At 48.1% G+C, this 23,705-nt stretch overlaps 1 protein-coding gene and 1 pseudogene across 9 annotated transcripts in view; one reads left to right on the forward strand and one right to left on the reverse strand.

Moving 5' to 3' along the window:
• The window catches only part of LOC144585061 (uncharacterized), a 47,770-nt gene extending 25,193 nt beyond the window's left edge, over positions 1–22,577 (forward strand). Inside the window, exons 1-5 of one of the 8 annotated variants that reach the window (XM_078382516.1) lie at positions 8,192–8,336; positions 9,782–9,904; positions 13,211–13,303; positions 15,037–18,715; positions 19,423–22,577. In XM_078382516.1, the coding sequence (XP_078238642.1) occupies positions 19,619–21,628 (2,010 nt within the window). In that variant the 5' untranslated portion in view covers positions 8,192–8,336; positions 9,782–9,904; positions 13,211–13,303; positions 15,037–18,715; positions 19,423–19,618 and the 3' untranslated portion in view covers positions 21,629–22,577. Of the gene's footprint in view, positions 1–8,191; positions 8,337–9,781; positions 9,905–13,210; positions 13,304–15,036; positions 18,716–19,422 lie in introns of those variants that run through there. The other 7 variants (XM_078382518.1, XM_078382519.1, XM_078382514.1 and 4 more) reach the window with 7 other exon arrangements.
• LOC144585057 (uncharacterized) overlaps positions 1–23,705 on the reverse strand; it is a 115,703-nt pseudogene that overhangs the window by 8,770 nt on the left and 83,228 nt on the right. The window lies entirely within an intron of this gene.

Consider the following 23,705-nt stretch of genomic DNA (forward strand, 5'->3'; position numbering starts at 1 on the left):
TCCAAAGTCGAGGGGCCACTGCCGAGAAGGCCTGGTGTCTCGTCCTTTCTTTCTGGACCTCCCTCGGCGTTAGGCTCCTCAGACGCCCCTCCTGACTAGAACGGGTGATACGAGTAGAGCTAGGTGGGAGGAGGTGTCCGGCCAAGTATCGAGGTCCTAAACCATTTATTTATTTATTTATTTATTTGATTTATATGCCGCTCATCTGGTAAATCTATACCACTCTGAGCGGCTAACAGTGAACATGTATACAATTATAATAAAAAAAATTAAAATTTAGGACTTTGTATGTAATCATTAACACTTTGAAATCAATGTGGAACCGAACGGGCAGCCAGTGCAAGGCGGCCAGGGTGGGAGTGATGTGTTGGTGTTTCCTCACCCCACTAAGAAGTCTGGCCACCGCATTCCGTGCCATTTGGAGTTTCCGCATCAATCTCAAAGGTAGCCACATGTAGAGAGCATTACAGTGGTCTAATCTCGACATAAAGATAGGGTAATCTGTCAAAGATGGAAATAGGTGGAGCGGACCACAGACGCCACCTGTGTTTCCATGGTGAGCACCTGGTCCAGATAGATCCCCAAGCTGCAAATCTCACTCTTCGCAGTAATGACAGAATTATGAAGCATAAGGGTAAAAGAAAATTGCTATAGAGTAAAATGGAGATGGCACTTAATTCCGGTGGCATTGAATATATTAAATAATAATGCATCATCTCTGTGCTGGAGGTGTTTTATAGGAGATTAGGGAAAAAACTCGATTGAATCCATGATTGCCTTATTGAATATGGTTAATAACCAAGGGAAGAAAGAAGAAAAGGAATTAGCTATTAAATGGTGCCTATGGCAAGGCTCATCTTTGCAAGGAACAGGAAAAGCGATTATCAAATTAACCTTGAGGAACGGTATAGAAAAATGTGGAATGTGGCCACTGATGACAATGGACCAGTGAAATAAAAATCAGAAGAGGGATATTGAAAACTAGTAAGCGCCATGTGCTTTTGGAGAGAAATAGGGTGCTAAAAATGCAAAAATAACCATCATCCTAACCGTAACTCTAACCTAGTCCCTAAGGGAAAGGTGGCAAGAGGTGGAGAAAGGTGGACGTGAGTAGCGTGGGTTAATTTCAGCTGATGGGATGGTGTGTGTTGTAATTTGTATCCTCTATTTTCTCTTTGTGATTTTCTTTTCAATAATGGAGGATCATCGGATCCTATAATCTCTGTCTCCGTGTATCTTTCGCCCCTTCACCTAGCGTTGGGATTCAAAATGGAAACATTTTCCCTCGATGTCCTCTCCTTATGACCAAAGACCATCATCCTCAAACATTATTTCAATGATGTTTCTGCAAGAGATTCAATAAGTTCTGGGGAAAGGATGGACAAAGATCTTGGCAATTTTTAAAAAAAAACCTGTGGGAACCTTGGGAGAGTAATCCTCAACCCACATTTATGTATGTACGTTTGTATGTGTGTATATATGTATGTATGTGTATGTTCTCCATCCACCACTTGCTTAAAGCAAGTGGCACCTTCTCTACAATCCATGCCTGGGGCCTGATAAATGCACAAACGCCCACACCCGCACCCTGCAATCTTCCCACCTCCTGTTTCTTTCCAGAGGCTGTGCAAAGCTTCCCTCTTCCCTGTCAGAGCCTCCCGGCAGGAGCCCTTCTTGAGGAAGCGACGGCACCCCTTCCTCCTCCTCGGGTCTCCGGCTTTCCCTTCCCTTCCTTTCAAGGGCAGCTGAGGCTCCGCGCCCGGCCAGGGGAGACCCTGCCTTGGTCCTCGCAGGAAGAAGCCGAAGAGATACAGGAAGAAGGTTGGCGGGTGTTCTTCTGGGACAGCATCAATCCTGCAAAAACTGTAACAGATGCTCCCCAAATCAGTCAATTAGTCAACTGGAACTAGCCAAAAAGACTCCATGGATTGAAAAAAGGTCTACTCTTGCAGAGAAGCCAGAAGAAGAAGAAGGCACTCCTCCATCTTTCCCTCTCCAACAATCCCGACATGCAGGAGTCACTTCACCCTCTTCGATCCCAAAAGAGGAAAGGAGAAATGGGGGGGGGCATGCCAGGCTGTCCAGAGTTGGAATCTCACTGACAGCACCACCATTTTGATACTGTCATGGGGTCCAAATTTGTTAACTGAAACAGACTTAGCATGGCAGGTGCAACTAATCAAGAAAACTGGGAAGTCATCCTGTATCAGCAGACGATGGAAGGTGTAAGAGAACAATGTAATGTAATTTGTCGGGGGCTGATGTGGATATAAACGAGGAGGAAGACATGCACCATTTGGTTCAGTTTGAGAGCTTATGCTATCCTGAACTCAACTGCTCTGAGAGCTCCCATTGCCTCAGAGACAGAGAGGCTGCCAGTTGGTCTCACTCTCTCTGTCTGTATGTATGTTTGGAAATAGACGAATGAAAGAGACTATTTGTTTGAGACTTTTGTTCCACCAGGACTGAAGAACTTGGGGGAGAACAGTTCAAATCCTGACATTTCACACCAATTCAGTCCTTTGCACTGTCACGCCCCATCTCGGTGGCCCCTCTTGCCCTCACCAGGCACCATGGAAGGTCTGGTAGAAGGCGTTCTCCAAACGCTCCCGATGCTTCCTGCGATTGGGCTAAAATTCTCTGAAACACTGATGTAAGCTTTACAACATCTCACATCCTGCTAATCATAGGGTTATTGTTTAATGAATAAACAAACACAGTGTCGCATCTGATCTCAAAGAATGAAAGAGATCTTACCTGCTTTAAGGGGGGCTTTGGGTTTCTCTTTTCGTCCAGAGAAAAGTCAGGAGAGCATCAGCTGAACCTCACCCCGTCCTTGGGAGAAAAGAAAAAAAACACAAATCATTCTGGAGCCTTCTCAGATGGACAAAACTAAAAGCTTTCCCTTTAGCATAGAAGCCTTTGTCTTTTTGACAATCTGGAGAATTCAATTCTTCAAAAAATACCCTCCAGTTTATGAATGTGTGTGTGTGTGTGTGGGGAGATTGTGTGCTTCTATACCTACGATTCCAAAAGCCAGGAAATAGCCCAAAAATGCTTCACAATCTCATGCCCGCCTTGCCAGCTGGAAAAAGGAGGCAGAGCCTGACAGAGCAAAGGGCGTCTCAAGGGTGGCCACACACAAGGCAGCCGTCCAGAGGGTCTAAAGCAGGGGGTCCCCCCAACCTTGGGCTTCCGGATGTTCTTGGACTTCCGCTCCCAGAAATCCTGGCCAGCAGAGGCGGAAGTGAAGGCTTCTGGGAGTTGCAGTCGGAGAACATCTGGAGGCCTGAGGTTGGGGACCCCTGGACTCTGCGGGAGACCCTCTTCTGCTCTTTGCCCTTCACAGCCCTGACCACACAGCTTTGTGTCTGGGGGAGGAGTGGTCACTTGACGAAAAGGGGAGTCAGATTCTGGGATGTTCCCTCGCGTGGTGTCACTCTGTGACTGGCAGGGGTGCTGGGGCGGGGGGGGGGACTCCTGTTCAGCCCCCTTCACCCTCAGCCTGTGGAGTGTTTCAGGTTTCCATTAATTCCCCGTACTATTTCACAGAGGCATGAAGAACCGGAAAGAGTCTAGGCAGAAGAATGTGGTGGTCCGGCCCCCCCTTCTAGGGACCCCCACCCCACCCCACCCCCACTGTTCTCGTGCCTCCTCCCTCCCCCGCAAAAAAATAAAGGCCCCCAAATTGCCCCCCCACCTCCGTCCGGATCCTGAAGCGGGAAAAGAGGCCGGAAAGAAACAGCGAGAGAGGAAAAGGGGGGGGAGGGAGGGGGCACGGCCTCCACTTCCGGTTCCGGTGGGGGGGGACGCAGCCCCTCCTCTCCGGCTTTCGTAGCTCTACGTTCTCCCCCCTCCCTTCCCTCCCAACCAATCGCCGCTGAGATTCGGTAACTTTCAGTCTCCATCCTGGGGAAGGGAGAGAACGTAGAGCTACGAAAGTGGTAGAGGAGGGGGAGAGCAGGAGGGGCCCCTCCCCCCCTCCCCCCACTTTTCCTCCCTCGCCCCTCCCCCCTCCCGACCTCTTTCCCGCCTGAGGATCCCAACGGAGGTGGGGGGGCGATTTGGGGGCCTTTTTGGGGGGGCAGGAGAGAAAGAGGGGAGGAAAATACTCGGTCGGGGGGGGCGCAGGAGGGGCCTTTCCGTGGAATCTTCGGCGGGAGGGGGGATCTTTCGTGGGGCTTGTGGGGGGGGGAAAGAGAGGCGGGAACTCAGGACCCCCCCTCCCGACCAAGGCGCCCCCCCTCAGCCCCCCCCCCCGTGGCGACTCCGTCTTTGACGCCTTTGTTTTCTTGCCGGTTCCTCACAAAAGAGGCAGGCTGCTTCCTCCTCCTCCTCCTCCTCCTCCTCATCATCATCATCAACCTCCCTCCCCCCCCCCCCCGAGATGCTCTCACTTCAACCTCAAATCGATTCAGGGACAGACCCGTGAAGAACCGCCTTCCGTTCATCCCTCAGGGAGGGGTGGAGGGGCTGGCTGGGAATGAAGGCAGCAAATCCCAGGGAGGTCCCTGAGCCCCCAGGGGTGCCTCGCAGGACCGGGTCTTCGCTAGGCATGGACTTTTTGGGTTTTTTTCCTGGGCTTTCTTTTTGTCTCCTGAGCACATGGCCTGGGGGGGGGGCCTAGGAGTGGGACTTCCTGATTTAAAAGCGCGTGTCCCAGGACCGCAAATTTTATATCTAGCCTTAATAGGGCAAATAGGAAATCCAATGAGATTTGCATAAGCCGGGGAGTCAGGAAAGTTTTAAGGATCAGATCATACTTCTGCACTATTAAAGAGCCGGCCGGGGAGGTGGGGCTCGTCAGCCTTGGAAGGCAGCCCATCTCGGAGAAGGAAAACTCCGATTTCAAGCCTCCACTGCCTTGTGGCTTTATCCACTCATGGAAAAGGCTTCAGGGGTTAACCTCGAGGCAAAACCCGGAGCTGGAGTCCTCTATTGGCTCTTGCCTTTCCATTGGATCATTTCAGCAATGTGGAGAGGGGGGATCTGCTGCTCCTCCATATTACCCTACCCGGGATTCATGCTCTGGAGAGGACACTCCTCGATTCAGAGCATGTTACCATAGTGTCTCGAGACTGAAGGATGCCTATGCTATGACTTTTTGCGATCGCAATTCGCGAAACAGCAATTCCTATGGGGGGGGGAATTCCACTGGACAATCTTTGCTCCGCAAACCGATTTTCGCTAGGCGACGATTTCGCTAAACAGCGATTTCAGTGGAAAGGATTATCATCGTCTAGCGAGTCACCACTGTATGTATTTAACTCCTTCTATGACTTCAATATATTTCCCAGTCTCTGATCTCTCACCTACCTCAATCAATCAATCCCCCTTTGAACCTCTCTCTCTCTCTCTCTCTCTCTCTCTCTCTCTCTCTCTCTCTCTCTGTCCAGACCCCTCCTTTTGTGCCCCCCTTTCTTCTCTCCTGCTCCCGCCTTCCGTCCTCCTCATTGGTTCTCCTGCCAAGGTTCCCTGTTGACAGACAGGTGCTGACTGGGGTACCCGCGACACCCCCTTTCTGTGTGTGTTCCTTGCAGAGTCCCCTCAGGCTGGCCTCTCCCTCCCCCCCTTTGGTGGTTGTTCCTCCTCCTCCCCCCCACCTTCTCCAACCAAAGTCTGGACGCAACCCCCCCAAAACCACTTTTGTTGGAAAGATTTGGGGAAGGGGTCCTTTTTGAGGGGAAAAAGAGGAGGGGGCTGCAAAGGGGTGGGAGTAGGGGGTGGGGGACTATAGGAGGGGTCCACAGAGAAATGGGGCTTGGCGGGGGGGAGAAGATAGGGGGTCGGCTGGGAGGGAGGGATGTGGCAGATAAGGATGATACTTCATTTCTATGGCAGCCTGCAACGGAGAGAAGTTCCTGGAATGTGAACCAGGCCCTGCCCTGAACCCAGACCCTCAACACCCCCCCACCCCCTTCCTACCCACCCAGAGCAATGGGGGCAGGAGAGCCCCTGGGGAAAGGGGCTGCCCCTTTCCTACACTGGGAAAATTCTCTCTCTCTCTCTGTGTGTAGTCTTGTGTGAGGTTTGCTGATGATGATTTTGGTTAAAAAATATTCTCAGAAAATTGTCTGAATCTCCTCTTGGTTTCCAGGAAGAGACTTTCTTAGAGGCAGGAAATTCAGTCATTCTTTCAATGAAAATTACTTTTATCCTGCCTTTCTCCTCTTTGCTTGTTTATGTCTTGCTGTTTTCGTTGGCGCAGGGGATGGTGGTCGGCTGGATGGCCAGACCTTGGGGGCCAGAGAGGCTGAGCGAAGGGCCTCCTGGAAGGTCTTAAAAAGCAGACAGAAGTTGTGTGTCATCATCACACGGGGGGTGTCGGACCATCACATTCTTCTGGATAGCCTCTTTCCGGGTTTTCATACCTCTGTGAAATGGTATGGGGAATTAATGGAAACCTGAAACACTCCACAGGCTGAGGGTGGAGGGGGTTGAACAGGAGTCCCCCCCCCCCGCCCCAGCACCACTGCCATTCACAGAGTGACACCATGTGAGGGAACATCCCAGAATCTGACTCCCCTTTTTGTCAAATGACCACTCCTCCCCCAGACACAAAGCCATGGTCAGGGCTGTGAAGGGTAACTGCAACTCCCAGAAGCCTTCACCACCCCCTCTGCTGGCCAGGATTTCTGGGAGCGGAAGTCCAAGAACATTTCACCAGTCTCTGTGGCCGGCATCTTCAGAGGACAGGAATCAAAACTCTTCGCTCTGGTGCAATTCCGACTCCTGTCCTCTGAAGATGCCGGCCACAGAGACTGGCGCAACGTTAGGAAGAAGAACCTTCAGAACAGGGCCAATGAGCCTGAAAAACCCACAACAAACATGCAAAAGTATTTAAACTATTTAAAATATATATACAAAGTAAAAAAGCACTATTTGGCTGTAAGTGTGTTAACAAAGAGAACATTTTGTTCTCACCCAGCTGTGTGTAAAATGCATTGCTGGCTGTCGCTGCCACGTGGCTATATTCCCACTCTTCCAAGGACTTTCACCCGGCATCAGTTCCGTCGTCTGTTGTACTCCTTGAAACCAAAAATCTATGGTTCTCAGTCAATCAAAGAGGCAATAAAAGGGATAGAGACGAGGAGAGAAATGGTTGTTCCATCAGCTTCTTCCATCATCTCCCTCCCCAACAGCCAGACTCTTCAATTAGTCCTCGTTAATTCCATCTCTTTTCGTTAATAAATCCCAACCGCATGGCAGTCTCAAAACTTTGACCGTCTCTCTTCCTTCACGGTCCTCGTCGGCCCTGCCTGTCCTGTTTGGCTCAGGAAACTTTACGGTGTGTATGTGTGTTGTGTGCTGTGTGGATCGGGCAGTTGAGGTCTGGCCACTGGGTGTCTTCTCCACTGAATCAGGACAAGGCCCCGAGAACCTCACTTGGAGGACAGAGAAGCTTCCCCAGATCGATCGATCGAGGGTGTGTGTGTCTGGACTGGGACAGGGGGCTTTCCCCCCGGGCGGGGAGGGGGGCTCGACCTGGCCTTCCAAGGGGGAGGGGGGACCCAGTCTGGTCCCAAAGGGGCTTCTGCAGAAGAAAGGAAACGAGCTCGCTTTGCCATGACTGTAGGAAGGAGGTCGGCCTCCTTAGCACACACCCCAAAATGGTGGGTCCCTATTTGCTTCAGCCTCTTTCATGAAACCAGGAAACTAGCTAACAGAGTGGTCTTAATCGACTAGATAGGCGGGATATAAATTGAATAAATAAAAAAATAAATAAATAACACTCCCTGTTACCCAAAAAGGGGTTGGGGCGACCCTCCAAGAGGAAGATTTGGGGAAGCCTCAGGTGGTGGTGGAGAAGTCACCCCCTCCATGGAAGTCCCCCCCCAATGAGAACCCAATGAGAACTCGCTCCTCCTGCACGTCACCTGTTGCTGGGTGGAAGCCTCCGGGGCGTCTATTATGGCGTCTATGAGGGGGGTTGCCTGGCAACCCGGTGACTCAAAGGGAGAGGTTCTGGCTCCGCCCAGAAGACAAGGGAGACCCAATGAGAGCTCCCTCCTCCTCCTGCTCCTTCCGGGTCACCTGTCTCCGGGCAGAAGCCCCTCCCTCTGGAAGGCTGGCTGGGCAAGAACCCCTCTTTCTTCCCCCTCGAGTGACTGACAGGCTGCCCTCCAGGCTCCACCCACAGCTCGTCTCTGCGCACGCGCGAGATCCCCTCCCTGGCTCGCTCTACCTCCTGCGCATGCGCTCCTCTTCCCCACAGAGGGGGGTTGTTTTAGCCAGTGGGGGGGAGGGGCTGTGGCGCCTGCGCAGTGGAGAAGGCGGCCAGAAGGTCTCCCCCCCCCTCAGAGAAGGCGGTTGGGGGAGTTTTAGTGGCCTTTCTCGTAAGTAGAAAAATCCCCCCCCCGTGTGTCCCTGGGAGAGTTGGGGGTGGGGGGGTGGGGGGGTCTGAGTTTCCCCCAAGAGGATTCAGGATGGCGGGCAAGGCGTCTTTCGAGGAGGGGCGGGAGGCCTAAAACGTCCCTTCAAGGAAGAGCCTGGCCTGGACGGGGGGGGGGGCGAGGAGGGGGGGAAGGAAGGAAGGAAGGAAGGAAGGAAGGTCCGTCTCTCTCTCTCTCTCTCTCTGAGGAAGTCGAGAGATGGCCGGGAGCCTTCCTCCTTGCAAAAGGGGAGGTGGTGGTGGTGGTGCCCCCCCCCGGTCAGTCTGTGCAAGGGACACCCCCCACCACACCCACACCCACAAAAGGGCCTCCCTCCCGCTCTGCCAGCCAGGAAGGCCAAAAAGGCGAGTCTCTTCCCCCCCCCCCGCCTTCTCCTTCTTCTCCTCCAAGTCATTTCCCTTTAAAAAAAGAGAAAAGGAACCCAGGTGGCAAATCCCCCCCCCAAACACGTCCGGTGGGTGGATGGGGGGGGGGGCCCGGGCAGTGTCCAGCCTGGGGGGGGAGGACTTGAGATCCTGACAGGACAGGTGAGGAACCAGGCGGGCAAAGCGTGTCAGGAAAGGCTCTTCGGAACAAGCCTTTTCGTGTTTTCGTGTGAGGGGGTAACGAGTTCTTTCCACCTCCCTCGGGGTCTGCCAGGCTTCGGCGCCTGTGAGAGTCGGTGCGTTTCGGGGGGGGGTGACTCTTTCTGCAACCGGCTTGCACGTTTTTGGGGGGAGAAATGAGAGAACGAGGCTATTCTGGGGAAGAGATACCCTTCCAGGTCACCAGAGTTGTTCGTTCTGACAGAACGATTTCTGTAGCTAAAGGGAAGTTGCCGTCATTCATTTCTGAACCGGAGTCGCTGCCTGTTTCTGTCAGCCTTTAGGCCGGATGAAGGAAAGGATGAAGGAAAGGGAGGTCAGCCTCGGGAAAGCTGATTTCTCCAACGCCCGTCTGCTCTGTGGCCCTTTTGTGTGGGAGGTGCTATTTCTCCTTTTTTAAAACCAGCGCTTCCACACATTTGGTCCATTTGCCTTTTAAAACCCATAAGGCTGTTTTTAACATTCTGGGCGGCCTGAGGCCCTCCGACCAGGAGAAAAAGGGGGGCTACGAAGGAGACTTCCTAAACCCTTCCTCCCCAGTGATGCTGCTTTTTCTGGCCACCTTCGCCTCCAAAGGACCTTGAATAGAATTACTCCTCGTTTCTACTGGCCCAGTGTTTCAAAATCAGCCAGATGTAATTGTGGCAGCTGTCCTGTTTGTCAGAAAACTGGAGATGCGATTCAGGTTACTGAAGCTGAACTTCAGAGAATGCCTGTTATTTTCAAACCTTTGAAATAAACCGAGTTGGGACGTTGTGGGACCTTTTCCACCCAGTAAGACTGTTTTCTCCTTCCCGCTTCCAGTGGCCTTTGAGGAGGTGACCCCGTATTGCCCCCAACTCAGAGGGTGGGATCTTCTGGATCGAGGCTTGAGATCTCTGCGCGAGGACCTCCTGCTGGAGATTTCTGGAAACAACGTCTCTCCAGGTAACTTAATTTTTTAAAAAAATATCTAATACATATACAGTGCAATAGCCATTCCCATTACTTACTTCCTCCTCCCACCCCACTCTTTGTCCCATTGCAGACGTGGGATATAAGAGCTTCGAAACATGCTCTTAAAATGTTCACATTTCAACCTGACTCATGATCCCCCCAAATGATAGAGCCTCAGAGGCTGATAATAATGTTGCTACTCCTCAATATCTATGAAAGGTTCTCCCTCAATAAATAAATTAATGGGGGGGGCTGGGGAGCTTTTATTCCTTTGGCTGCCTGAAGTTTTTTTGTTAATTTTTCCTCTAGTGTGATATTCTGGCCATCTAACACGTAGCTTATAAAAGGTGTATAAAGTAGATTTGCCTGAGCCCTTCCGTAAAGTGACTTGTAAGGCTAACTCTGGAGATTTGATTACGGATTGCCTAGCAATCTTTCTGGTTTCATTAAATGTTTGGGGCAAGGTAAGGTGCTGTATCCTGCTTTTAAAAAATGTTCTGGGTGTTTTTACAGCATGGTTTTGAGCTGGGGGGTGTTATGTTTCTGTGCTTTGATGGGTCTTGGGAAGTCTGGTTTTTGTTTTTCCCATTTCTGATGGGTTTTGGGTGGTTTCCTTGCCCCCCCTTCGAACCCCCATCCGAGAAGCCGGGTTCCGGGGAGGTTGCGGATCGTGGCGCCTTCACGGGCATCGCTCCTGGTCTGGAGGGCAGGAAAGCCATGGTGGTCCCCCCCATACTCTCCCCCCCCGGGGAGGGAGGCTTGTTTCCCCTGGGATCGGCTCCTCCTGCCCATTCCCCCCTTTGGTCCACGAAGGGGTGCTGGAAGAGGGGGGGCAGAGGAGTTAGTAGGGGTGTCTCTGTGTGTGTGTGTGTATGTGCGTGTAAGAGATGCCCATGGATAGCGCCCCCACCCATTCGTGGCCCCCGACCCCCTCCCGGCTTCTCAGGACTGAAGGAAAGGATGGGAGGAGAAGAGGAGGTATGGGGGGCTCTCTCTCCCCCCCTCCATCCTTCCATCCTTCTGCGGGTCGCTGCCCTCGCCCCCCTCCTCTTAAAGACTGTTTATTAAGCAATCACCCGAGGGATGAGGAGGATGAGGATGAGCAGGACGCGAAAAGGCTGAGGGGGGAGGGGAGGAAAGAGAGGGGGCGAACGTAGAGCTAGGATAGTCCTAGAGGAGGGGGCTGCTTCCGGGGCTGTGTCTCCCCCCCACCGGAACCGGAAGTGGATGTGCCCCCTCCTTCCCTCGCTCCCTCCTCCCCCCCACTTTTCCTCCCTGTTTCTTCCGGCCTCTTTCCCCGCCTGGAGATCCGGATGGAGGTGGGGGCGATTTGGGGGCCTTTATTGGAGGGAAGGAGAGAGAGAGAGCAGTGGGTGTGGGGGGGTCTGTAGAAAGATGGTCTCAAGCGCTTGTGGGGGGCCAGAAGGGGCCTTTCCGTGTGTGTGTGTGTGAGAGAGAGAGAGGGGGGGGTTGTGTCTCTGTGGGAAGTCAGGGCCAAGATCTTGATACTCTGAAGGGGCAGGAGGGACACACACACACCCCTGAGCAAGCCCCCCCCAGCCCCCCTTTTGTGTTTGTGCATGTTAGTGTGCTTTCCCCGCTGAGCCCCCTCAGGCTCACCTCTCTCTCCCCGCCCCCCTTCCGTTGTTGTGGTTGTTTTCCCCTCCTCCCCCCGACCTTCTCCAGCTGAAGTCTGAGCATGACGCCCCCGCCAGGAAACCCTATTTGTTGGGGGGAATTTCGTGGAAAGGCCCAAGTGGGAAATGGGGGCCTTTTTTGTGGGGGGGAGAAAAAGTGGGAGGGGGCTGCAAGGGGGTGGGTGTAGGGGGTGGGGGAGGAGGAGGGGCCCCCAAAAAATGGGGCTTGGAGGAGGGAGAAGACGGGGTCGGCTGCCCATTTCCTACACTAGGAAAACTGTGTGTGTGTGTGTGTGTGTGTGTGTGTGTGAGACAGAGAGAGAGAGAGAGAGGGAGAGACAGGAGCACTTGGACAGCCCCCCCCAAGCAAAATCTCTCCCAGCTTCTCAGGATGGGAAGAAAGTGATGGGAAGAGAGCCCCCCGCCCCCTTTCCTCCTCTCCAGGCCCTGACCTGAACTCAGACCCTCAATCCCCCCAGTGCTTTTCCCACCCACAGCAATGGGGGGGCAGGAGAGCCCCTGGGGGGAGAGGGGCTGCCCGTTTCCTACACTAGGAAAACTGTGTGTGTGTGCGCGTGTGTGTGGAGTCTTCTGTGAGGTTTGCTGCTGATGATTTTGGGTTAAAAAATATTCTCAGGAAATTGTCTGAATCTCCTCTTGGTTTCCAGGAAGAGACTTTCTTAGAGGCAGGAAATTCAGTCATTAGATTCTTAATTAGCTTAGAATTCATGCATTCATTCATTCAAAATTACTTTCCTCCTCTTTGCTTCTTTATGTCTTTCTGCTTTCGTTGGCGCAGGGGATGATGGTCGGCTGGATGGTCAGACCTTGGGGCCTGAGAGGCTGAGCGAAGGGCCTCCTAGAGGGTCTTAGAAAGCAGGCGGAAGTTGTGTGTCATCATCACACAGGGGGTGCCGGACCACCACATTCTTCTGCATAGCCTCTTTCCGGTTTTTCATGTCTCTGTGAAATAGTACGGGGAATTAATGGAAACCTGAAACACTCCACAGGCTGAGGGTCGAGGGGGCTGAACAGGAGTCTGTCCCCCCAGCACCCCTGCCGTTCCCAGAGTGACACCACGTGAGGGAACATCCCAGAATCTGACTCCCCTTTTCATCAAGTGACCACTCCTCCCCCAGACACAAAGGCATGGTCAGGGCTGTGAAGGGCAAAGAGCAGAAGAGGGTCTCCTGCAGAGTCCAGGGGTCCCCAACCTCTGGCCTCCAGATGTTCTTGGACTGCAACTCCCAGAAGCCTTCACCACCCCCTCTGCTGGCCAGGATTTCTGGGAGTGGAAGTCCAAGAACATCTGGAGGCCCAAGGTTGGGGGGACCCCCTGCTGTAGACCCTCTGGACGGCTGCCTTGGCTGTGGCCACCCCTCAGCCTCCCTTTCCTCTGTCTGGCTCGGCCTCCTTTTCCAGCTGGCAAAGCGGGCACGAGATTGTGCAGCAGTTTTGGACTATTTTCTGGCTTTTGGAATCATGGGTATAGAAGCACACAATTCCCCCCCCCCCCAACTCATAACCTGGAGGTATTTTTTGAAGAATTGAATTCTCCAGATTGTCAAAAAGACAAAGGCTTCTATGCTAAGGGAAAGTTTTTGGTTTTATCCATCTGAGAAGGCTCCAGAATTATTTGTTTTTATTTTTTTCTCCCAAGGACGAGGTGAGACTCAGCTGATGCTCTCCGGCGTTTCTCTGGATTAAAAGACAAGAATCCAATTCTGAAGCCCCCCGAAAACTTGAATAGCAGGTGAGATCTCTTTCATTCTTTGGGACCAGAAGCACCACTGTGTTTCTTTATTTATTAAACAGTAACCCTATCATTAGCAGGACGCTAATCCTGAATTACATCAGTATTTCAGAGAATTTTAGCCCAATTGCAGGAAGCATCAGGAGCATTTGGAGAACGCCTTCTACCAGACCTTCCATGGTGCCTGGTGAGGGCAAGAGGGGCCACCGAGATGGGTGTGACAGTGCAAAGGACTGAGTTGGTGTGAAATCCCTATATTCTGAGGTTCACTTTGAGTCTTTTCTGTCAACTTCCTTCCAGCCAGTCAACTTCCTTCTGTCAACTTCCTGCCCAGTTCTGGCAACCTCTGGTCTGTGAAAGGAAGCACACACTGTCAGTTCTATGGCTGAGTGTGGGTTCGAACCGGCTTGCGTGGGTCCCAGTTTTACTGTCTGCAGCAGTGCCTCTATGAACATGTGCAGAGTTTTTTTTTTTGGTTCCCAGTCCTGCTTCGCTCAACCCAGTGGTCACCAACAGCAGGTGCTGTCGGTGAGATTCCAACCCTCGAGAGACAGGCATGGGGCCTCCCCTGAATTTCTCCTTTCCTCTTTTGGGATCCAAGAGGGTGAAGTGAAGAATTCACTCCTGCATGTGGGGATTGTTGGAGAGGGAAAGATGGAGGAGAGCAAAACCACAAAATGTTTCATGTTTTATACAGTGGTGCCTCGCATTACGACGTTAATTTGTTTCAGCGAAATCGCTGTAAAACAAAAACATCGTAAAGTGAAATTTAAAAGGCCATAGAAACGCATTAAAACCCGGTTAATGCGTTCTGATGGGCTGGAAACTTACTGTCCAGCAAAGATCCCCCATAGCGGCGGCCATTTTCGGTGGCTGTCTTGCGAGGAATCCATCCCAGAAAACAGCGGGGAGCCATTTTATTTACCCGGTGGCCATTTTGAAACTGCCAATCTGCTGTGCAAAAATTGTCACTTTGCGAAGATCGGTTCCTGAAGCAGGGAACCGATCATCGCAAAGTGAAATTCCCCGATAGGAAACATCGTTTTGAGATCGTTTTTTTAAATAAACATTTTATTGGTTTTTCAATCTATCTACATTGTTTTGTGCTTGTCAAACATCGTGTTACATGTTTGCTTACAATTATATGTTTTTTACATCTCGGTATCTTCCCGGTTATCCCCCCAAATTCCAAACATCTTTCAAACATTCAAACCATTCATATACAAATTTTAGTACATAATATGACTACTATCATAATATTACTCTCATATTATCTAAAATTCTCAAGATCTTCTAGTAACATTCTTATTGAAAATGGTTCCAGATCCATGACCCAGCTTTATATCTAGTTTAGTTTACCTAAAATAAAAGACCACCATATTACATCTTTACCCTGATTAGGGCTCCCTTATTTCAATTTAATTCTCTTTTTTAATATACCGAATATACCCTTTTACATTTCCAGATTGTAAATATATACATGTTTTCAGTATTAAGGGGCCCTTCCTTATTTTCCCTTTTTCATCTTTCTAGGTAATTCCCTCTCTAATTTCTCTCTTCTCATTTAAAATTTCTGTGTCTCTAAGCATTCTGTCATCTTTCATGTCCTCTGAAACCATTTTGTAGATCTGATTTATGTCTACTAACTCTTTATATGCTTGATTTATCTTCAGTGGGTCTTCCAGGCTTTTTTTGGTTAATTTTGCTGTTTTTCCCCCTTTGTTTTCCCGTAGTGCGCTCCTCTGGTCCAAGACTGATGTTTCTCTTAGATTAATTTCCTCCAACTGCTGCTTTGATTGAGATACATCGTCTAAGTTACTCCCATTTCCTTCTGTGTTGTTCCCTGTTGTTTGCGGACTGTAGTCCTTCTGATGTTGATTGGATAATTTGGCCTCTTGATAATGAGATGTCACTGTTTCCAATATTGTCTGAAGGGTACATTTTATTTTATTCCAAAATTGTCTTTGTTGTGCCATTCTGTTTCCGCTGCCCAAATGGTTATAAACAGATATTCAAAGTTTCCAGAGTCATTTCTAAAAATCCACTTTGGCTAAATAGGCCTGAACCAAATTTGGACCCTCAAAATGCCCTCAATATTTGTATCTGCGGCCTGATGGCCTTAAAGGTCCACTTTAGGGTTAATTTCCCAGCCAAGCACAAAGAAAGTCAAAAGGAAATAACCGCAGAGTGCTCAAGGCCACCGCTCCTAGGCTCCGTGCCAAAAGATTCCAGGCAGTCAAAATAGAGTCCAGATTTATCAAATATGACTCACAGGAAAATTTCTCAAGCTTCACAACGCCAAACTGCAATATTCTTAATGTGTATTTTTAAAAGTTATTTCATTTCCATCAGCTATCCCTCTCTCCAGATTTTTTGCCGCTTTATAGTTTCTGAGATGAGATAGCAATTCTTTTTTCCCCCATATATAAGAATTATTTCCTCCAGGGGTATAAGCAATTAGTTGAAAAAGTCTCACCCAGTAAACAACGATGCCAGAAAGCTGATGCTCTTGCTTCTTTTAGCCGGCTGTCTATGACTTGCAAGCGAGCCGAAGGCTGCTTGTTTCTGCCCGTTGGCTGATTAGGGAGTTTCCTGGATCAAACGGGGCGGCTGCCGCCCCGCCCCCCACGATCAACAGGCTTACCCCCCCCCCAGTTCACCACCACTCCAGGGTGGTTCCGACACCCTATGGTGTCCCAAACAAGGTCAGAATTCAGCCCAGGGGGACAGAGCTCTGTCCTCCTGCTGCTGTCTCATCGCGACGTCAAGCCGGAAGTCGTTTTGAGATCGTTTTTGTGATTGCAAAAGAGTCGACATCAAGTGGTTTTGTCATGAAACGGAACGCCCGTCTTGCGAGGCACCACTGTATTACTTTATCTTTTGACTTACCTCGTTCCTCAACTTATCCAAATTCATTTTAATTTCACCTTGTAAATTCCAAGTGATCTTTACCTTAGTGTGTATGGGAAGAAAGTAAATGAAAAAGCAAAGGCCGAGGAGGTCTGTTCTGTGCACATAGCGGTTGGTGGTCGTGTGGGTAAGCTTTCCTTCATTAGGGCCAACTGAAATTCCAGCCTGGTGTGTAAGCTTTGGAGACCTCCAGAACTCTTCATCACCCACAGTAGTGTTTATGTCAGAGTGGTGCAGTTTTTTAGCAGCTCCTCTTGCCAAAGCTCCTTGTTCCAGTCCCAGCAGTCAAGAAAATCAGTCAGAGAGACTAGACTTCTAGCAACTAAGTCTATTTCCATTTATATACAGCAGCAACAGCAAAACACTCCGCAACCCTCTGCATGAGCCAAGAGAAAAAAGTCATGACCCAGTGGCCATATAGACTACCACACTGTCCAGTTGGTGGTCAGAGACCTGACATCATCATCTTCACCCTTAAGTAGTGTATTCCAATGTCCTTGTCGGGCACACCTGCTGACACTGTGTACATGGTCTCTGTACTGAATGTTCATGGCTGTAAAATTCAGGTTCTGTTTTATTTGGCTTATTTTATATAACCCGACAGTCTGAATGTGGGATATTGTGCTTCTGTAGCCACAATTCGAAAAAGGTCCAATGTGTTGCCAGCAGGAGAAAAAGTTGCCAGGCTCCCCATAGGAAAGGGCAGCCTGAATATTGACAGCAGGACTGGGAGCAGTGAAGATGGTCTGTGCAGGACACCCTCTCTTCTGCTCCCTGCCATCCACATTTGCTGAAAAACAGCCCTGACCTTTGCCTTGGGTTTGGAAGAGAAGCAGTGGATTGTCGGACTGTCAGCTTCTAGGATTTCCCCTTGTGGGATGTCGCTCTGTGAACGGTAGTGGTGCTGGGTGAGTCCTGCTCCACCTCTTGACCTTTTGGCCTCTGGAGTGTCTCTGGGTTCCATGGTTTCCCATGCTATTTCACAACATTACAAGATGGGGGATAACTTGCTCAGCAGTACTAGGAGCGAGAAGGACCTTGGAATCGTTTTAGATCACGTCAAAGATGAGCCAAAAGTGTGATGTGGCTGCAAAAAAGGCCAGTGCTATTTAGGCTGCATTAAGAGAGGGAGAGACTCCAAATCCCATGAGGTGCTAGTTCCCCACTCCTTGGCCAACCTAATCCTCCTAGTTTCTGGTATTAATGCCAGTACTTTTTATTAGTCCTTGCTTTTTCATCACCATTTCAAAATCTGTTAATTATGTTTTGCCAGTCTTTCAAATCTTCCTTTATTGGTTTCATCCTAAAGAAAAAATACTTTTAGGTAGTAACCCTTTGTTACACATTTCATAGTACATCAAATTAGGCTTTCCTTACTACCCTCTCTTACGACTTATCCTCCATATTTCCGTAAAATCTTTCTTCGTTTTCTCTAATATATGTTTATGTTGTAAAATTTCAAGAAACTTTTGAGATGTGGACACAAACAGTGCCCTTGGTGGAAGCGTAGATGTTTCCATTCTGGAAGGAATGGGGGAGACCTGACAGAAACTCCGTGCTTTGTCTTTCTCTCTGGATGCAAAAACCTATTGCAGGCAAACGTAATTATAACAATACTTTGTATTTAAACATCTAATTTAAATACAGTGGAGTCTCTACTTAAGAACTTAATCCGTATTGGAAGGCAGTTCTCAAGTCGAAAAGTTCTTATGTCGAATCTACATTTCCCATAGGAATGCATTGAAAACCATTTAATCTGTATCTGCTCTTTTCCGTCCATAGAAACTACAGTGGAACCTCTACTTAAGAACTTGATCCGTATTGGAATGGTGTTCTTAAGTTGAAACGTTCTTAAGTTGAAGCAAAATTTCCCATAGGAATGCATTGAAAACTGATTAATCCGTTCCGGCTGTTTTTTGTCCTTATGTACAGGCACATTTCTACGCTGAAGCATTAGTTCCCATAGGAACTAATGCAAAGCCGGTTAATCTCTACCACTAGGGGGAGACTTTTTTAAAATCTAAGAGATCTGCCTAAAATGACCTAAGGTTAAAAAAGGGCAGGAAAGTTTTTTTTCCCCGTTCTTATCTTGGTGCTCCGTTCTCAAGTAGAAGCAAAATTTAGTGAACAGAGCTGTTCTTAAGTTGGATTGTTCTTAAGTAGGGACGTTCTTAAGTAGAGGTTCCACTGTAGCTTAACTTCACTATAAAAGCATGTACAGAGCATATAATGACTTTTTTGCTCACGATCCCACTGTCAGCCTGACCGCCCTTAAGCAAAGGTGCAGCAACGAATGCTCTGCCTGAGCTGCTTTTATACCAACTTCAGCCCCGACAGTCCCAGGCGCCTGCCCGTGGCTACGGCAGCCTCAACCTTACCCAGTGAATCACCTTTGGGATCTGGCTGACCTACACGCAGTTTGCTTCTTCGGCTTTCCTATTGATTGATTGATTGATTGATTGTATTTCTACCCTGCCTACCTGATCAAACGTCCATTCCTATGTGAGTATGTTGAAGACCTACATTTACTGTATTTCTCAGTGACCTGATCTGTACGAATATTTTGACATAAAATTCCTGTACGTAACCTCCAACTCCTAGCTTCTTTGTAATCACATGTACCCTTAAAGTCCATATTCACCAATGTGTGATCTGCTACTTTTATTAACCCTATGTCTGTTTTACAAACTCTAAATCACAATCACTAGATGCATACATATATAATCTCTCCTAAACTAACTTTTATATGCTGATGAATAAAAAGTTTAAATATCTGGTTGCAGAACCAGAGGTTCCCTGCTGTGTCTCCCACGGGTAAGGTCAGCTTGTGTGGCCCTCGGGAAACTGCAAGGTCCCAGAAACAGGGAATGGGGAACAACTTTTGAGTATTCTCTACCTAGAAACCCTCCAAAAAAGGGTAGCCATCAGTCAGAATTGACTTGATGGCCCATGTTTAATAGTATTTTGGATACTGGTTAATATTAATCAACTATATTTTCCCATCCCTGTCCCTTTGGAAGTATCAATTCAGGCAAGGGGAGTCCATGCTGTTTTCCCAATACAGCTAATTTTTCAAATGTTGCCAGTAAAGCCTTCAGGAGACATATGCCTTTCAAAGGAGTCAAAGACAGAGCAAACTCTTTGGTTTAACCTCCAGTTAGATCCTGCTCTGTGCTATATTCTCAAGACATCTTTTTTTTCTCTATCAGGTAACAAACATGATGGCCAGAATTATACAGAGTCTCTTCTTCTGTCCCTGAAAAGAGTCAAGTGTGAAGCTGGGAAGAAAAGCTTAGAAAAAACCCATGAGCTAAAGGAGAAACGGATTGAATGCCTGAAGTGTGAAGACAGCTTCAGACCAGTTCAGTTTGAAGAACTCATCCTGGGGAGAAATCATACAAAAACATGGAATGTGAAAAGGGTTTCAGCGAGAGAAGAAATCTGCGTTCACATCAAAGGACCCACACTGGAGAGAAACCACATAAATGCATCGAATGTGGAAAGAGCTTTAGTAACAGTGGTAACCTTAGGTTACATCAAAGGACCCACACTGGGGAGAAACCACATAAATGCATGGAATGTGGAAAGAGCTTTAGTAATAGTAGTCATCTTAATTCACATAATAGGACTCACACTGGGGATAAACCACATAAATGCATGGAATGTGGAAAGAGCTTTATTCAGAGTGGTAACCTTAGGTTACATCAAAGGACCCACACTGGGGAGAAACCACATAAATGCATGGAATGTGGAAAGAGCTTTAGTAATAGTAGTCATCTTAATTCACATAATAGGACTCACACTGGGGAGAAACCACATAAATGCATGGAATGTGGAAAGAGCTTTAGTAATAGTAGTCATCTTAATTTACATAATAGGACTCACACTGGGGAGAAACCACATAAATGCATGGAATGTGGAAAGAGCTTTAGTAATACTAGTCATCTTAATTTACATAATAGGACTCACACTGGGGAGAAACCACATAAATGCATGGAATGTGGAAAGAGCTTTAGTAATAGTAGTCATCTTAATTCACATAATAGGACTCACACTGGGGAGAAACCACATAAATGCATGGAATGTGGAAAGAGCTTTAGTCTGAGTGGTGACCTTAAGTTACATCAAAGGACCCACACTGGAGAGAAACCACATAAATGCATGGAATGTGGAAAGAGCTTTAGTCAAAGTGGTGACCTTCAGTTACATCAAAGGACCCACACTGGGGAGAAACCACATAAATGCGTGGAATGTGGAAAGAGCTTTCTTTCAAGTGGTCAGCTTAGGGTACATCAAAGGACCCACACTGGGGAGAAACCACATAAATGCATGGAATGTGGAAAGAGCTTTAGTCACAGTAGCACCCTTAGGTTACATCAAAGGACCCACACTGGGGAGAAACCACATAAATGCATGGAATGTGGAAAGAGCTTTAGTAATAGTAGTCATCTTAATTCACATAATAGGACTCACACTGGGGATAAACCACATAAATGCATGGAATGTGGAAAGAGCTTTATTCAGAGTGGTAACCTTAGGTTACATCAAAGGACCCACACTGGGGAGAAACCACATAAATGCATGGAATGTGGAAAGAGCTTTAGTAATAGTAGTCATCTTAATTCACATAATAGGACTCACACTGGGGAGAAACCACATAAATGCATGGAATGTGGAAAGAGCTTTAGTAATAGTAGTCATCTTAATTTACATAATAGGACTCACACTGGGGAGAAACCACATAAATGCATGGAATGTGGAAAGAGCTTTAGTAATACTAGTCATCTTAATTTACATAATAGGACTCACACTGGGGAGAAACCACATAAATGCATGGAATGTGGAAAGAGCTTTAGTAATAGTAGTCATCTTAATTCACATAATAGGACTCACACTGGGGAGAAACCACATAAATGCATGGAATGTGGAAAGAGCTTTAGTCTGAGTGGTGACCTTAAGTTACATCAAAGGACCCACACTGGAGAGAAACCACATAAATGCATGGAATGTGGAAAGAGCTTTAGTCAAAGTGGTGACCTTCAGTTACATCAAAGGACCCACACTGGGGAGAAACCACATAAATGCGTGGAATGTGGAAAGAGCTTTCTTTCAAGTGGTCAGCTTAGGGTACATCAAAGGACCCACACTGGGGAGAAACCACATAAATGCATGGAATGTGGAAAGAGCTTTAGTCACAGTAGCACCCTTAGGTTACATCAAAGGACCCACACTGGGGAGAAACCACATAAATGCATGGAATGTGGAAAGAGCTTTAGTCAGAGTGGTGACCTTAAGTTACATCAAAGGACCCACACTGGGGAGAAACCACATAAATGCACTGAATGTGGAAAGAGCTTTAGTCAGAGTGGTCACCTTAGGTCACATCAAAGAACTCACAGTGCGGGGAAACCATAGAAAGTTATGTAATGTGGAAAGAGCTTTATTTAGAGCTCCTGATAAGAAGGCATAAGGAGCTCATTCAATTTTGTGCTGATTTGCGCTGGAAAGAATAAACAAAATGTTGACCTAATGCAAATCAGAGAAAAGATAATAAGTGCAGTGCATTGTGAAGTGTGATGTTTTTTACTTCCATCGCTAATTAAAAGATATCACAAAATAGACGTGGAACCTTGTGCTAAAAAAATGAAAATAAGCATATATTGTGCAATAGAAGCTTTTACAAAATTAATGTAAATAGAGAACGGGATGGATGTTCTAAGGCTAACTGATAAAAGAAAAGCAAGTAGTGAAGAGAGAGAAGCTGTCCTTTGTTTTATAAGGATTTACCCTCAAAAATAATAGCAATTGAGTTTTAAATAGGCTACCAATGAACCTATTCTCTTTTTTATGAACACACACACACACATATATGTGTCTGTTCATGAATACATACATATATACATATATATGCAATTCCCTGGAATGGCAGGGATTGTTGGAAGGAATGGAATGTTTGGTTTTTCAAGCTCTGGTCTCTTCAGGCCCTGGACTGCACTGGGTCGGAGGTGACCAAATCCTTTGATCCTTAACATCTGAGCTTCTCAGAGGCTGGGAAACCCAAGCCTTGGTAAGATTTGGTTTTGCTGACTTATGCAGAATAAAGGAATATAAATATTGGGAGAAATCTCACACAAAGTGTTATTAGAAAGGAATAGAGAAACATAGGTGTTTGGTTTTATGATGCCCGGTGAAAGTCCTTGGAAGAGCGGAAAAATAACAATGTAGCAATGACAGCCACCAATGGATTTTATAAACAACTGGGAGAGAACAAAATTTTCTGTCTGTTAACAACACATTTACAGCCATATTTTGCTTTTTTACTTTGTATATATTTCTTTTTAAAGTTTAAATACTTTTGCATGTTTGTTGTGGGGTTTTTTTTGGACTCTTTAGCCCTTTTCTGAAGATTGTTCTTTACCAGTCTCCTTGGCTGGCATCTTCAGAGGACAGGAGTTGGAATTGCACCAGAGCAAAGAGTTTTGATTCCTGTCCTCTGAGCCTAAAGCTGGTGTTGTTGAATGCCAGGTCTGTGTCCAATAAGTCCCAGCTTATACAAGATCTTATTCTGGAGGTGGATGCAGACCTAGTGTGCATAACTGAGACCTTGATGGATGGAGAAGGGGATGTTCCTCTGACCCTTGCCAACCTCCTGGTTATGCAGTCCAGCACCAGGGTAGACTGGAGGGGCAGGGGGGGGAGTAGCCATTGCTTATAGAAATACCTTGGAGGTTACGAGGCACTCCTTGATGGTGAAGCTGGGCTTGGAGGCCCTTCATGTGTGGATTGGGGCCAGGGATGGTATTGGGATCTTGCTGGGTTACCGCACTACCCGCGACCCTGACACCTCCCTTCCAGAGCTGGTGGACTTTGTCTCCACGGCACTGTTGGAGTCACCGAGGCTTTTGGTCCTGGATGACTTCAATATCCATGCGGAGGCAGAGGTTTCCGGTCCAGCCCTTGAGTTCTTGGAAACCATGACTTCCTTGGACATGTCCCAACATGTCAACGGTCCCACAACGTGGGCGGCCATATGCTAGACCTGGTCTTCTCCACTGAATGGAGCAAGTGTGGTCTGATGGTGACTGACCTTGTGTCGGTCCCCTTGTCATGGTCAGATCACCACCTAATAAAATGTAACCTCACAATCGCACTCCCTCTCCACAGGGAGCATGGACCTATTTCAATGGTCCGCCCTCGAAGGTTACTGGATCCATTGAGATTCTAGGATACCATGAGAGGGATTCCAGCTGTGCTGTCTGGCACCCCGATGAAGCTCTGGTGGATGGATGGCTTGCTGCCGCCACTAAGGCCGTAGACATGATCGCTCCCAAATGCCCTCTCAGGAGCAGAGCTCGGCCAGGGTCCTGGTATAACCAGGATCTACGAGGAATGAAGCAAAACAGGAGACGGCTAGAGTGCATCTGGAGAGTGGAACTGACGGATTACAATAAGAAAGCTGTCAGGATCGCAACTAAACATTACCTGGCTAAGG

Source organism: Pogona vitticeps, chromosome Z (genome assembly GCF_051106095.1).
Source record: "Pogona vitticeps strain Pit_001003342236 chromosome Z, PviZW2.1, whole genome shotgun sequence".
Lineage (NCBI taxonomy): Eukaryota > Metazoa > Chordata > Lepidosauria > Squamata > Agamidae > Pogona > Pogona vitticeps.